This window comes from Babylonia areolata, chromosome 12 (genome assembly GCF_041734735.1).
Source record: "Babylonia areolata isolate BAREFJ2019XMU chromosome 12, ASM4173473v1, whole genome shotgun sequence".
Lineage (NCBI taxonomy): Eukaryota > Metazoa > Mollusca > Gastropoda > Neogastropoda > Buccinidae > Babylonia > Babylonia areolata.
The window spans coordinates 36,072,344-36,085,938 of record NC_134887.1 but is presented as its reverse complement, the minus strand read 5'-3'; the positions used below and the strand labels follow the sequence as shown (position 1 = coordinate 36,085,938).

General features: G+C 40.9%; 1 protein-coding gene across 1 annotated transcript in view; it reads left to right on the top strand.

Annotated features, from left to right (window-relative positions):
* Window positions 1–13,346, top strand: part of LOC143288582 (uncharacterized) — a 49,796-nt gene extending 36,450 nt beyond the window's left edge. The window contains exon 12 of the mRNA XM_076597203.1: window positions 11,834–13,346. Coding sequence (XP_076453318.1) covers window positions 11,834–11,931 — 98 coding nt within the window. The 3' untranslated portion in view covers window positions 11,932–13,346. The remainder of the gene's footprint in view (window positions 1–11,833) is intronic.
* Window positions 13,347–13,595: the final 249 nt, after the last annotated feature.

The window sequence follows — 13,595 nt, the reverse complement described above, 5'->3', positions numbered from 1 at the left end:
ACAGCAAATCAACAAAAAGAAGGGTTTACCAACATGGCGTAGAGCAGTGAAAGTCGATGTGATGTGGACAGCAAATCAACCAAAAAAAAAGGGGGTTATCAGTGCTTTACTTCACAGTATAAGGAACAGTTTTTATTTATCGATTCATGCTACATCCCCCTCCTGAACCCATTGCCTGACAGCATTTCTAATTTTGGGTCTGGAATGTTGGCAGCTGTGCCACACTCTTGGCCAAGAGGACTTTAAAGACAGTCGAGAGTTGAGATGGTTCCCAAAGGCCAATTAGCCCCCAAGGCTGTAGCACTAAGAGCTAGTGCCGTCTTGCCTCCTAGCTTGAGACTCATAGCCCTTTACAAAAGACTAAGCTGTGAATGAATTCCCATTGCAATGGAGAAACCATTGATCATACAGCTGTCACCTTGTTGTTGGCCCAGCTGTAAACTTATGTCAGGCTCTGTTGTCAGCCTCCCGTTGAACCTGTCTGAAGGGCATAGAACTTGGCCAAATAACAAACCCATCAACGCCAAAGTCATTATGTGTGGTGATGTGGAAAGGGAAAAAAATATATATTTATCATCATTTTTCTGTACTAAGTAACTAAAATTTTGTCCTGTTCTTGTGCTGTTGAGGGTTTGTTTGGTTGGTTTTTTTTGTTAATTTTTATTGCTTCTAATGTTCATAGCGTTTTTGTTGACATTATGCTAGTTTTTGGAGAGACGTGGATACCATTCCGGTTGTTCTGGTTTCAGTTTTGTTCAGTCTGTTTCAGTGGCTATATATAGACATGTTAAGGGGTTGGGGTTTTTTTGTTTGTTTGGTTTTTTCATCTTGCATATTTGTTTTGTGTTGTGATTCAGTCCATTCCTTTCCCTGTCCCTTAATTGAAAACTGATCAGTGTTTGGGGTTTCAAAGTCTCCATCATAACCATTTCCACTGACAACGCTTGACTTTTATTTAGTTTGTTGGTTTTGTGAATGTCAGCGATAATCTTTTGTTGCGATGCCACATCGGAAGAACATAAATTGCTTCAGTTTTTCTGTTCTTTTTTCAATTTTTTTCACCATTTTTCCAGCTTATCTGGTATTTTTGACTGTAGATACCTTGCATTCCTTCAGTGTTGCAGAACCAAATGATTTGTTGCCGTTAATGTTTCTTCAGTGATCTGTTCCTTTTAGTGGATATTTTCACATTGTTTATTTGCTTCTGCTTTAATGTTTTCTGTCTGGCCTCCGGCAATGCATAACCTTACTGACTGATGCGAATCTCCAGCAGTGAATAACTGGCCAGTGAAGATCGGTGTGTGTGTGTGTGAGAGAGAGAGTGAGTGTGGCGAATGGTGTCTGGGTGTCTGATTTCTTCTTGGTTGTGGACATCATTGGCTCCAATCTTTTCTTTGGGAACAACAACCATTGCAGGCCAACTGTGTCCTTCTCCTCCTCAAAAAAAAAAAAAGAAAACTACTTAAAGGGATGAAGAAAGCAAGGGCGTTTAGGGATTATGTTTTCATACTGGAAGTGATTCGTTCATGCTTGTGTAATTGGTACACAACATTGGTGAATAACGATAATCGTATTATTATAATCCCGTTGGTGAATAATGGTAATTGTATTATTATTTGTTGTATTTTGTATTTCTTTTTATCACAACAGATTTCTCTGTGTGAAATTCGGGCTGCTCTCCCCAGGGAGAGCGCGTCACTACACTACAGCGCCACCCTTTTTTAAATTTTTTTCCTGCGTGCTGTTTTATTTGTTTTTCCTGTTGACGTGGATTTTTCTACAGAATTTTGCCAGGAACAACCCTTTTATTGTCATGGGTTCTTTTACGTGCGCTAAGTGTATGCTGCACACGGGACCTCAGTTTATCGTCTCATCCGAATGACTACCGTCCCGACCACCACTCGAGGTCTAGTGGAGGGGAAGAAAATATCGGCGGCTGAGCCGTGATTCGATTCAGTGCGCTCAGATTCTCTCACTTCCTGGGCGGACACGTTACCTCCCGGCTATCATGATACCCTGACCCCTCCCCTTTCCTGATGCCCAGACATACTTTGTTTTGTTTTGGAAGCATCTTTTTTCGCAGAATAGTTTTTAACAATAATAGGCGTGTGGTTTTCCCTGTACTTGTTCTGTCCACAGTTCTATACTGAAGTGTTGCTGTGTATACGGTCTGTGTGGGGGACTCGATCTTGACAGCAAAGAATACCAATGGTTTGTGGTGCAGCATTTTGTGTTTGTGAAGAGAACGGTAAATGAACCCTTCTGGTTTGCAGAAGGTGAAGAAAGACAAGACAGTGCATAATAAAAACAAATTGCATCATGATCTAATCACATTTTTGTATGTGTGTGTATCATTTAGGTTGAATGCCAAATGTTCTTTATCAGTATTAAAAAGTCTTCAAATTGTTACTCCTGTATAGGGTCTTATTGATAGAGGAATGACTTCACCTACCATTTGTTTGGATCACCCGTTCCTGTACAATGGATGTATGACTTCCACTCACCATCTGTTTGGATCACCTGTTCATGTACAGTGGATGTATGACTTCCACTCACCATCTGTTTGGATCACCCGTTCATGTACAGTGGATGTATGACTTCCACTCACCATCTGTTTGGATCACCCGTTCATGTACAGTGGATGTATGACTTCCACTCACCATCTGTTTGGATCACCCGTTCATGTACAGTGGATGTATGACTTCCACTCACCATCTGTTTGGATCACCCGTTCATGTACAGTGGATGTATGACTTCCACTCACCATCTGTTTGGATCACCCGTTCATGTACAGTGGATGCATGACTTCCACCTACCATCTGTTTGGATCACCCGTTCATGTACAGTGGATGTATGACTTCCACTCACCATCTGTTTGGATCACCCGTTCATGTACAGTGGATGTATGACTTCCACTCACCATCTGTTTGGATCACCCGTTCATGTACAGTGGATGTATGACTTCCACTCACCATCTGTTTGGATCACCTGTTCATGTACAGTGGATGTATGACTTCCACTCACCATCTGTTTGGATCACCCGTTCATGTACAGTGGATGCATGACTTCCACCTACCATCTGTTTGGATCACCCGTTCATGTACAGTGGATGTATGACTTCCACTCACCATCTGTTTGGATCACCCGTTCATGTACAGTGGATGTATGACTTCCACCTACCATCTGTTTAGATCACCCGTTCATGTACATAACCAAAACCATCTCTGGAACAAAATGTGGACTGTCTAGGATCTTATTAATGGATGTATGACTTCCAACCACGATCTGTTCGGATCACCCGTTCATGTACATAACCATCATTGGAACAAAAAGTTGACGGTCTACATGCTACTTACATTTTCTCTTCTTTTTTTTTTTCTTTTTTTCTCATGCTGGTGTGGCCATTGTAGAGCATTGGAGCGGTGGTCGAAAGAAAATGTATTGTTGTGTGCGATCATCCGTTGTGAATTGAAAAGCAGGATGGCTGTGTTCATTGTATGATGATGAAGGAAATGGGTGACCTTTCACCAAGTCATTCTAACTCCAAGCACCCTGTCTCCCTGCCAGTTGTTGGTTTCTTTCAGACTGCAAACTACTTAAGTGGAGAGTGGTGTTGTGAATGTTTCTTTCAGACTGTAAACTACTCATGTGGAGAGTGGTGTTGTGAATGTTTCTTTCAGACTGTAAACTACTCATGTGGAGAGTGGTGTTGTGTATGTTTCTTTCAGACTGTAAACTAAAGTGGAGAGTGGTGTTGTGAATTTTTTTGGCCAGATGAGAAGTAGCTTTCAAGGTTTTTTTAAGGTTTGTGTGTGTGTGTTTTTATCACGCTGACCTTTGAAAAAAACCCAACTGTGTAGTGAACTAAGTTACAGCAGTTTTCCGAATCTCATTCTTGTGGACTATTTTGTACAACACGAATGAAAAAACACAAAAGGAAGAGCCTTTGTGACTCATTGGAGCTATCCTGCTGATTTAAAAACCACAACGAAACCAAAAAGCAGGAGTGGTTGGGGCTGGGATGTGTTACCAATACTTAAATATATCGACCCAAATAATGTTTCTGCTCAACCTCTGAAAACAGTGTTTGTGCAGCCAGAAGTTTTGTGGTGGAAATGGAACACTTCCGTCTGAAGCAGACTATGTCGCCCTGCATTTCACTGTGTTACGATCATGATAGACATTTCGATAAAAGTGTTCAAAACTTTCCCTGTCTCCATCTTGATTTTCCAGCTTTGATAAATCATAAAACATACAAACTATTTATTGGTAATGCGGGGCAATTTTCTTTTGTATTAACAATTGACTGAAGTGTAGTAAGTTGTGTAACATGCATAAGTTGATCCAAATTGTATTAACAATTGACTGAAGTGCAGTGAGTTACGCAACATGCATAAGTTGATCCAAATTGTATTGTTTGCTCACCATCAGTAATTTTTTTTTTTTTTTTTAGATCTGCTGAAACACTGTGCTGGTTTTTGCCAGGCAGTCTTTGCACATTGTGTCTGAATTTCAGTAATATCCAAATTATGTGTTTGTCAAATTTTTAACCAATTCCCATTTTTTCCAAGACTTGAGCACCCAGTAACTTCATAACTAAGTAACATTGCATTGGACTGAACAAAATATTGTTTATTTTCTGGAAACGTGGTTTAATCCAGATCCAGAACAGTTGCACCCCTGTGTGTAGAAAGTTTGTTTTTTAGTAGTTGTTGTTTTTCAGACTGTATTTTCAGAGGAAATTGATTTGTGAAAGTTTACCACTGACACAGACGCACTTTCTGCCAAAGTGACACTGCACTGATCGCCTATGGAGATCGAGTCTGGTTGGAAAAGGGATGTTGTTGTTAGCAACAGCACTGAAGATCAGTACAAACTTCCCTGAGTCGTGACATTGGAAATCAACCAGTCAACAGAAGCTAAGTTATATATATATATAGATAGGCACCTCTTCACTTGCCCTTTGTCATGAAGATTACCTTCACCCAAAAATTTTTTTGTTTTTGTTAATAAACCTCTTCTTTTTTTTTTCTTTCTTTTTTTTCTTTTACCAGATAAGCAGCTATAGATTTTTTTTTTTTCCTGGAAAGGTTTTATTATTTTTTGTCTTTGCTGTGATATTTGGAACTTTTTACTTTGTCAGTTTGTGTGTGTGTGCTCTGGATGGGTAAGGCGTCTGTTGGAAGTTTTGTTTTATTTTGTGTGTCTGTTACTCAATTTATTAATTGCTAATGTTGAGTTTGCTTATTACGTATATATTTGTATTTGTGCTAGGTTACTTTTGTTTTCAATCCTCTGGCACAACACGACTAAATTGGCAATGTCGTAGGCTTGTATGTATGAATATGGCTGTATTTGTGCCAAATATTCTTTTTTCTTTCTTTTTTTTCTCCCCTCTCAGATTTTATGTGACCAATATTTTCAGGGGTTTTTTTTTGGGGGGGGGTTTATTTTGGGTTTTTTTACCCAGTGTGGTTGGCTGGGTTTAAAACAACTAAGAAAGAATAGAAAAGAAAAAAGTTCTGGGTGGACTGTTAGATTGGAATCAAATGTGATTTTTAAGGGGAAATGATTGGAAGATTGTCTGTCCACTGAGTGGTGGATCGTCTATCCATGATAATCAAATGCCATTGTGTGTGTGTGTGTGTGTGTGTGTGAGACTTAAGAGCAGCAATAAGTGTTTTCTTGCGTCTTTCAGCAGCTGCATCCATGCTCCCCTCCCCATTTTTAAAGCATCCACATGCATTTCCTTGAAATACCATTGTCCCATTGGTTGGGGAGGGGTGAGGGGGTTGTACACTGCCATAATATATGTTCATTGTCATTTCCCACTGTGACAAACAAGATTGGTCATTGTCGTTTCTCACTGTGACAGACAAAATTGGTCATTGTCGTTACCTGTTGTGACAAACAAAATCTTCCCCACCCCTCTTCCTCCATGAAGTTGTCAGTGAATTAATGCAATATTGAGTAAAAAACAGGTGTGGTCTGGTATTCGGACTGAGCATAGATTTATTTTGGACGAATCGAGGGTGCCGAGTCGAATCGAGTACACAGAATGTAAGAATACAATAAACACAAGCCGCATGCAACAAAATAAGGCCAAAAGGATACGCTGAATAGCCGAAAAAAGCGTAAGACGAGACAGAGCCTAAACCTGACAAGATGGCGTGGAGAGCCTTGGCCAAAGGAATGATTAAGCGCTTATAGTTTTTAGAGGCGTTTGATTGGCTGAGAGCGGTGGGCCCGTCTTTTCACTGTTAGCCGCGCGAAATTTGGCCAAGCAGAGCAAACCAATAGGCCTAGTTTGCATCAGTTTGACATGGTAAGTATATTTAACACCAAACATGGAGTATAATACAAACTCCTCCTTTTGGTGGCATAATTTTTGGTCTGATTGTAGATTTTTGCTATATGAAATGTATATTGCGTGACATTAAGAGGCATGTTGCGTTCATGTGTGTCGGACTTTTGAGTTTAAAGATGTGTGTTTGATGTGGCAAAGTTGAAGACATCACGCACGCACGCACACACACACACACACACACAACACCACACCACACCACACCACACCACACACACACACACACACACACACACACACACACCACCACCACCACCACCACCGCCACCACCACCACCACCACATACACACACACCACACCAGACATACACACACACCACACATCACAGCACAACACTACACTCAAGACACACACCACACCGCACTCAAGACACACATACACACTCACCATACATACACCACACCACAGCACACATCACACCACACACACACAGCACAACACACTCAAGACACACACACACACACCACACCACACATACAGCACAACACCACACTCAAGACACACAAACACACATACACACACCACCACCACCACACCACACCACACACAGCACAACACCACACTCAAAACACAGCACAACACCACACTCAAACACAGCACAACATGGCACTCAAAACACAGCACAACACCACACTCAAGACAGCAGAACACTACACTCAAGACACACACATACCACACCACAGCACACATCACACCACACACACAGCACAACACACTCAAGACACACACACCACACCACACACTTAAACACACACCACACCACAGCACATATCACACCACACACACAGCACAACACCACACTCAAGACACCACACACACACACACACACACACACACACACACACACCACACCACACCACAGCGCAACATCACATTCAAGATACAGCACAACACCACACTACATCACACCACGACACAGCACAGCACTACACTTAAGACACACAGACCACACCACACCACACACACACACACACACACCACACCACACCACACCACACCACACCACACCACACACACAACACAACACAACACTCAAGACACACACATTACACCACACTCAGGAGGATGTGTTGAGCAGTAACCTTGAAAATCAGAAATCCAAAGAGAACTTAGAAATCCTTAGATATAGCCTGTGTCACAAAAGCCAAAAGATTGTTTGTGTTGTATGTTATGTCCAATATGTGTTTTATTAAAAAGAGCAAAGCATGAAAAACAAATGAAATTATGAAATGTTTTGAAAGAGTTGATCATCAGGTGAAGGTGCGATGACAGAATTGGTTTGGCGTTCAGACTTCTGATCTGTTGTTCATTAATTATTATTTATTATAATTATTATTATTTTCATTACTACTACCTTTTTTTTTTATATCATAATTATTATTTATTTACTTATTTATTTATGTAAGCTTTTCTTTTTTTCTTTTTTCTTTTTTTTTTCTCAAGGCCTGACTAAGCTGTATCTCGAGTGTGATGTTGCGCTATGTGTGCTGCTGGTCAGGCATCTGCTTGGCAGATGTGGTGTAGCGTATATGGATTTGTCCGAACGCAGTGACGCCTCCTTGAGCTACTGAAACTGTTCATTAATGATAAGGTTTTGAGGCCACGTTTCAGGCATGGTGTTGCTGTGTCCTGGATAAAGTCACTTTCCTCCGATTTTCCTCACCCCACTCAGGTGTGAATGGCCGGCCCCCCAGTGGGGATGCCGGGGGTCTTTCAGTACGAATAGCATCCCCGCCTTCTGGAAATTCTGTGCTAGGAAATTCCTCTTTTATGTCGCTCTCTTTGTTTCTGCCTTTTTTTCTGTCTTCACTGTTGTCTTCTTTTTCTGCCTTCCCAGTCCATTCCCCTTTCTTTTTTCAGGCAAGTCCTTGACACTTTTTTTCTTTTTTCCACAGTGTGTGATGTACTGTCTGTGCTGTTTTGCTCTGGGCGATTAGATAGTGAGATGTAAACACTGGGATGGGCACTAGCTGCCCATTCTGCAGTGTTATTTGCCTATATTATGGCCTTTTTTATGTACTTTTTGTTTGGCTTTGAATTATTGTATTTTCTCTTTTTGACGATTTTTTTGTAATCTGGGGATGATAAATTAAGCGGAATGGCTGGCGTCCTCAGCATAACCTTGTCTTATTTGCCATAAGGAGCTAAATGGTTGGGATACTGTGTCATGAACTGTTTTGTGGGTTTGTCTTAATGGGTTTCTTTTGAGGGGGGGTGGGGGGGGGGGTTGTAGATGTGACAGTTTTGTGTTGACGCGGTTGAGCATTTGTATGGTTTGACAGCCCTGATACGGCCCTGTGCGGTCAGCTGGACTGTCAGCAGCAAGAATAAGGTGTGAACGGACACCTGACTTAAGTTGGGGAGGTTCAAAACCACCCTAGGAGAGGACTGGGCCCCACCTTCCTTTGTGTGCCCAGCCAACGACACATTGGGTATTGAATCATTGCCCAGATGTCCTGAAAGGCATGGGACATTTGTTGTTGTTTTTTTATATCATCACATGGAATTGATTGGAGGGAATTTTACTTTATTCTTCATTACTTTGATGTTCTCTCTTTTTCCTTTTTTTCCTCCCCCCCCCCCCCCCCAATTTATTTGGGGTATACTTGTGGAAGGATTTCATTGTTCCAGTTAATTTCTGTTTCTGTCTCTCTCTTTTTTTTTCTTTTTCTTTTTTTAAATGATAATGGATTGTTCATCATGCTTGATAGCTAAAAGTGCTCCACATTACATGGCATTAATTGTCAGTGTCTGTGTGCCAAAAAAAAAAAAAAAAAAGTCTGTTGTTTTGTTTCTTTTTTTTTTAACTCGAATCAGATGCACTTGTCATTGTATCAATTTCAGTTTGAATTTTGTCATTGAAGTGTTAAAATTTGATGGTGTTACACACAGCTCTGTTATTTTAGAAGACCATGGGAGGGGGTGGGGGGGGAGAGAGAGAGAGAGCAGACTTCATATATTTAGATTGCATATGTTATAAATGGTCTGTGAAAGATGCCATTATTGTTTTGCTTTTGGTCAGTTAACCAAGTTGGTGAAACCTAACACTTGATATATATATTAGCCATATTTTTAACTGGTTTATTCACCTGCACTGTTTTCTTATGTCGCCCTGTTGCAATTCTTCGGATACTTGCCAAGTACACAATTCTTCAGATACTTTCCAGATGCACAGTTCTTCAGATACTTGTAGAAATACACAGTTCTTCAGATACTTGGAGAAATACACAGTTCTTCAGATACTTGTAGAAATACACAGTTCTTCAGATACTTGCCAAGTACACAATTCTTCAGATACTTTCCAGATGCACAGTTCTTCAGATACTTGGAGAAATACACAGTTCTTCAGATACTTGCCAGATACACAGTTCTTCAGATACTTGGAGAAATACACAGTTCTTCAGATACTTGCAGAAATACACAGTTCTTCAGATACTTGCCAAATACACAGTTCTTCAGATACTTGGAGAAATACACAGTTCTTCAGATACTTGGAGAAATACACAGTTCTTCAGATACTTGTTTGTGTTTTTTTTTTAAAGTTTTTAGTAAGATTTTTTTTTTAAAGTTCAGTTCAGTGGCATGAAGAGGGAGGGATTTAGTAAGCCTCGAAATTAATTGTGTCTTCATAAGTGAAAGAATTTGCTCCAGTAAAAACAGTTTCTGTCAGTGTGAAGAGGGAGAGGTTTAGTAAACCTCGAAATTAATTATGTTTTAATAAGTGAGAGAATTTGCTCCAGAGTAAGCCTCGAAATTAATGATGTCTTAATAAGTGAAAGAATTTGCTCCAGTAAAACAGTTTCTGTCAGTGTGAAATGTATGGCAACAGTATTCCTTTTTGTGTTCAAAAGTTTTTTTCCTTCCCGTATTGTTGTCGTCGAGACTATGATCTTCCACAGGATTGGTGCTTGTTTAACGACGGAAATGAAAGAGCGGTGCTTTGTTGTTGCCACTTGGTGCGTCGGATAAACTGAAAGGTTTGAATTCATTGCTTCCTGGTTATTTTTGGTAAAACAGTCAAATCAGTCTTGCCATGATGAAGGTGTTCCAAACATGTGCTCAAGTTTGGTGGGGTTTTTTTTTTTGTTTTTTGTTTGTTGTTGTTTTTTTGTATGGTGAGGAAGTCGTTCATTGTGACATGAGCAGTTGATCATACGATTTTTGTTGTTGCTGTTGTTCGCTCGCACATGATGTGACAATGGGTACAGGGTATCGCTTTGTCCCGCTTTTCACCCACCCCAGGTTAACATGGTAAGTCTGGGTGCTGGCCATTTTCATGAGACAGAAATCAAATCAAATCAAATTACCGTGCTTAGAGCCTCGCCAACCACTAAGGCCATCTCAAGGCTGTCACCACTTAGATGAGACCGAAGCCCAGGGCTGCGTTCTATAAAGCTTAGCAGTGTTAAGTTTGCTTATGGTGACCAATTCTCGTAAGTCCTCGCTGATTTCATAGGCTTTGTTTATGCTTAGCAAAGCAAGCATCCTAGTTTTGTGGCTTGCACCTGGAGCACATAAATGAATCCACAACAACGAAGATTTTGCATTTGTTTAAATTCTGTATCGTAATTTTTTTATTATTATTTAAACCAAAAAAAACACTATGTAGATGGATATGATTAAGCATTCGGGGACGTCATGGTAGAGTCAGTCAGTTATTGAGCTTCTGATCCAGTGTCCACCAGAGCTCGGGAGTTCGAGGCCCCGTTTGGACATGATGTTGTGTCCTTGGGGAAGGGCACTTTACTCCGATTTTCCTCACTCCGACAGGTGTGAATTGGTGACTGAACCTCAGTAGAAGGTTAAAAAAACACACAAAAAACAATAGTAATAAAGAAAGAAAGAAAAACCAGCAAAGGGGAGGATTGGGCCTTGCATCCTGTGCCAGAGTCCTAGACAATGAATAGGAATTAATTCACTGCTCCCAGAGTCCTTGACAATGAACAGGAATTAATTCACTGCTCCCAGAGTCCTTGACAATGAACAGGAATTAATTCGCTGCTCCCAGAGTCCTAGACAATGAATAGGAATTAATTCACTGCTCCCAGAGTCCTTGACAATGAACAGGAATTAATTCACTGCTCCCAGAGTCCTAGACAATGAATAGGAATTAATTCACTGCTCCCAGAGTCCTAGACAATGAATAGGAATTAATTCACTGCTCCCAGAGTCCTAGACAATGAATAGGAATTAATTCACTGCCCCCATAGTCCTAGACAATGAATAGGAATTAATTCACTGCTCCCAGAGTCCTAGACAATGAATAGGAATTAATTCACTGCTCCCAGAGTCCTAGACAATGAATAGGAATTAATTCACTGCTCCCAGAGTCCTAGACAATGAATAGGAATTAATTCACTGCTCCCGGAGTCCTAGACAAACGAATAGGAATTAATTCACTGCCCCTTAGCTGTGGCTTTTAAATTTGTGTCATCTTTAACTTAACTTTTTTTTTCACATTCATTCAGATACATGTGTGGACGCTCATACAAAGACACATGAAGGGAGAAAGGAGTATGGTGGAAAGAAGCAGAACCGCACTGGTAAAAATGCTGTCCGTCCCTGAAAAGCAGAACCGCTCTGGTAAAAATGCTGTCCGTCCCTGAAAGAGTTGAGGGAATCCAGATCCAGTTTCAGGTGACAAGATATTGACACAGGGGGTTATTTCCTTGAAGATGGGCAGAAGCCAAGCTTTCCTCAGACTTTCTTGTTGTTGCTGGTTGCCCTGTAATTCACTGCTAGCATTTACATCACTAGTTCAGGCTGCCAGTATCAGTGTAATGTGGAATTGAACCAAAGTCAGTGCCATTAGAGGGTAGGTGTGGGGGGAAAGTTTGGGTAGATGACAGAAACCTAGCTCTCCTCAGACTTGTTTGTTGTTGTTGTTGTTGTTTGCCCTGTAATTCACTGCTAGGATTTTACATCTCAAAATTCAGGCTGTCAGTATCAGTGTAATGTGGAATTTTACCAAAGTCTGTGCCGCTACAGGGGTAAGTGTAGGGGGGAAGTTTGGGCAGATGACAGAAACCTAGCTTTCATCAGGTTTTTTTTTTGTTTGGGGTTTGTTTTTTTTTCCCTGTAATTCACTGCTAGCATTGACATCACAAAGTTCAGGCTGCCAGTATCAGGATCATGTGGAATTGAACCAAAGTCTGTGCCATTACAGGGGTAGGTGCGGGGGCAAATATGGGCACATCAGAAACTGAGCTTTCCTGATACTTGTTTATGTTGTTGTTTTTTCCCTGTAATTCACTGCTAGCATTGACGTCACAAAGTTCAGCCTGCCAGTATCAGTATCATGTGGAATTTTACCATTCAGTGCCGTAACAAGGGGTAGGTGTGGAAAGTATGGGCACATTCCCCAATCTTTTATTTTCTGCTCCGTCATCTACACCGTATTGATGGCATTACTCCTTTCCTGTTCATTCCGTTTCACCCCATACACAGCCACACCTGGGTTCATCTGTCGCAGTTACCCTGACTAGCTCTGGAATTCAATGCAAAAGCTACAAGAACAAACAGGATAACATTATCAAACAGCATTTGATTAGTAAAGATTTGAACCCTGTGTCCATGACTGCATGTTGATAAGCTTGCTACAGGTCTTTTTGTCCAGGGTTTGTTGTTGTAGTTTTCATTGTCGGGCGGCTCGTAAAATGTGTGATTTGTTGATATAGTGATTGATTGTTAATTCTGTTGCAACCCAAGCAGATGTTTTCATCTTGAATGAAGTAGTCAACTTTTAGGTTTTAACGTTGGCATCGCGTTTTCCTACATCAAGCCTGTGTTGCATCCATTCAATGTTGCAGTATAATAATCATGCTTAAGTGGTGTTGACTGTTACACAGTCATGGGACTAAAGGCAACTGGACAGCACGTGTTCTGTTGTGGTTGCTTTTGATGAAACAGGAAATGTGTGATCAGGTTGCACTGATCGTGTTGTGATCGTTCATTTTGAGTGCTGGAATAAAAGTTGATGATCAAGAACACTGCAGTTTGAGAATGTGAGTGATGGGGGGGGGGGGCACACATTTCTTGTTGATTTTCAAATGAAAGGTATGTTCATTGTTTGAGTTGGTACAACTACAAACATTTGACATCGTAAAATCTTGGATGAGATCCTGAAGGACACACACACCGACGCACGCGCGTGAGTGGAGTGATGGCCTAGAGGAAACGCGTCCGATAGGAAGCGAGAGAATCACAGCTCAGCCGCCGATATCTTCTCCC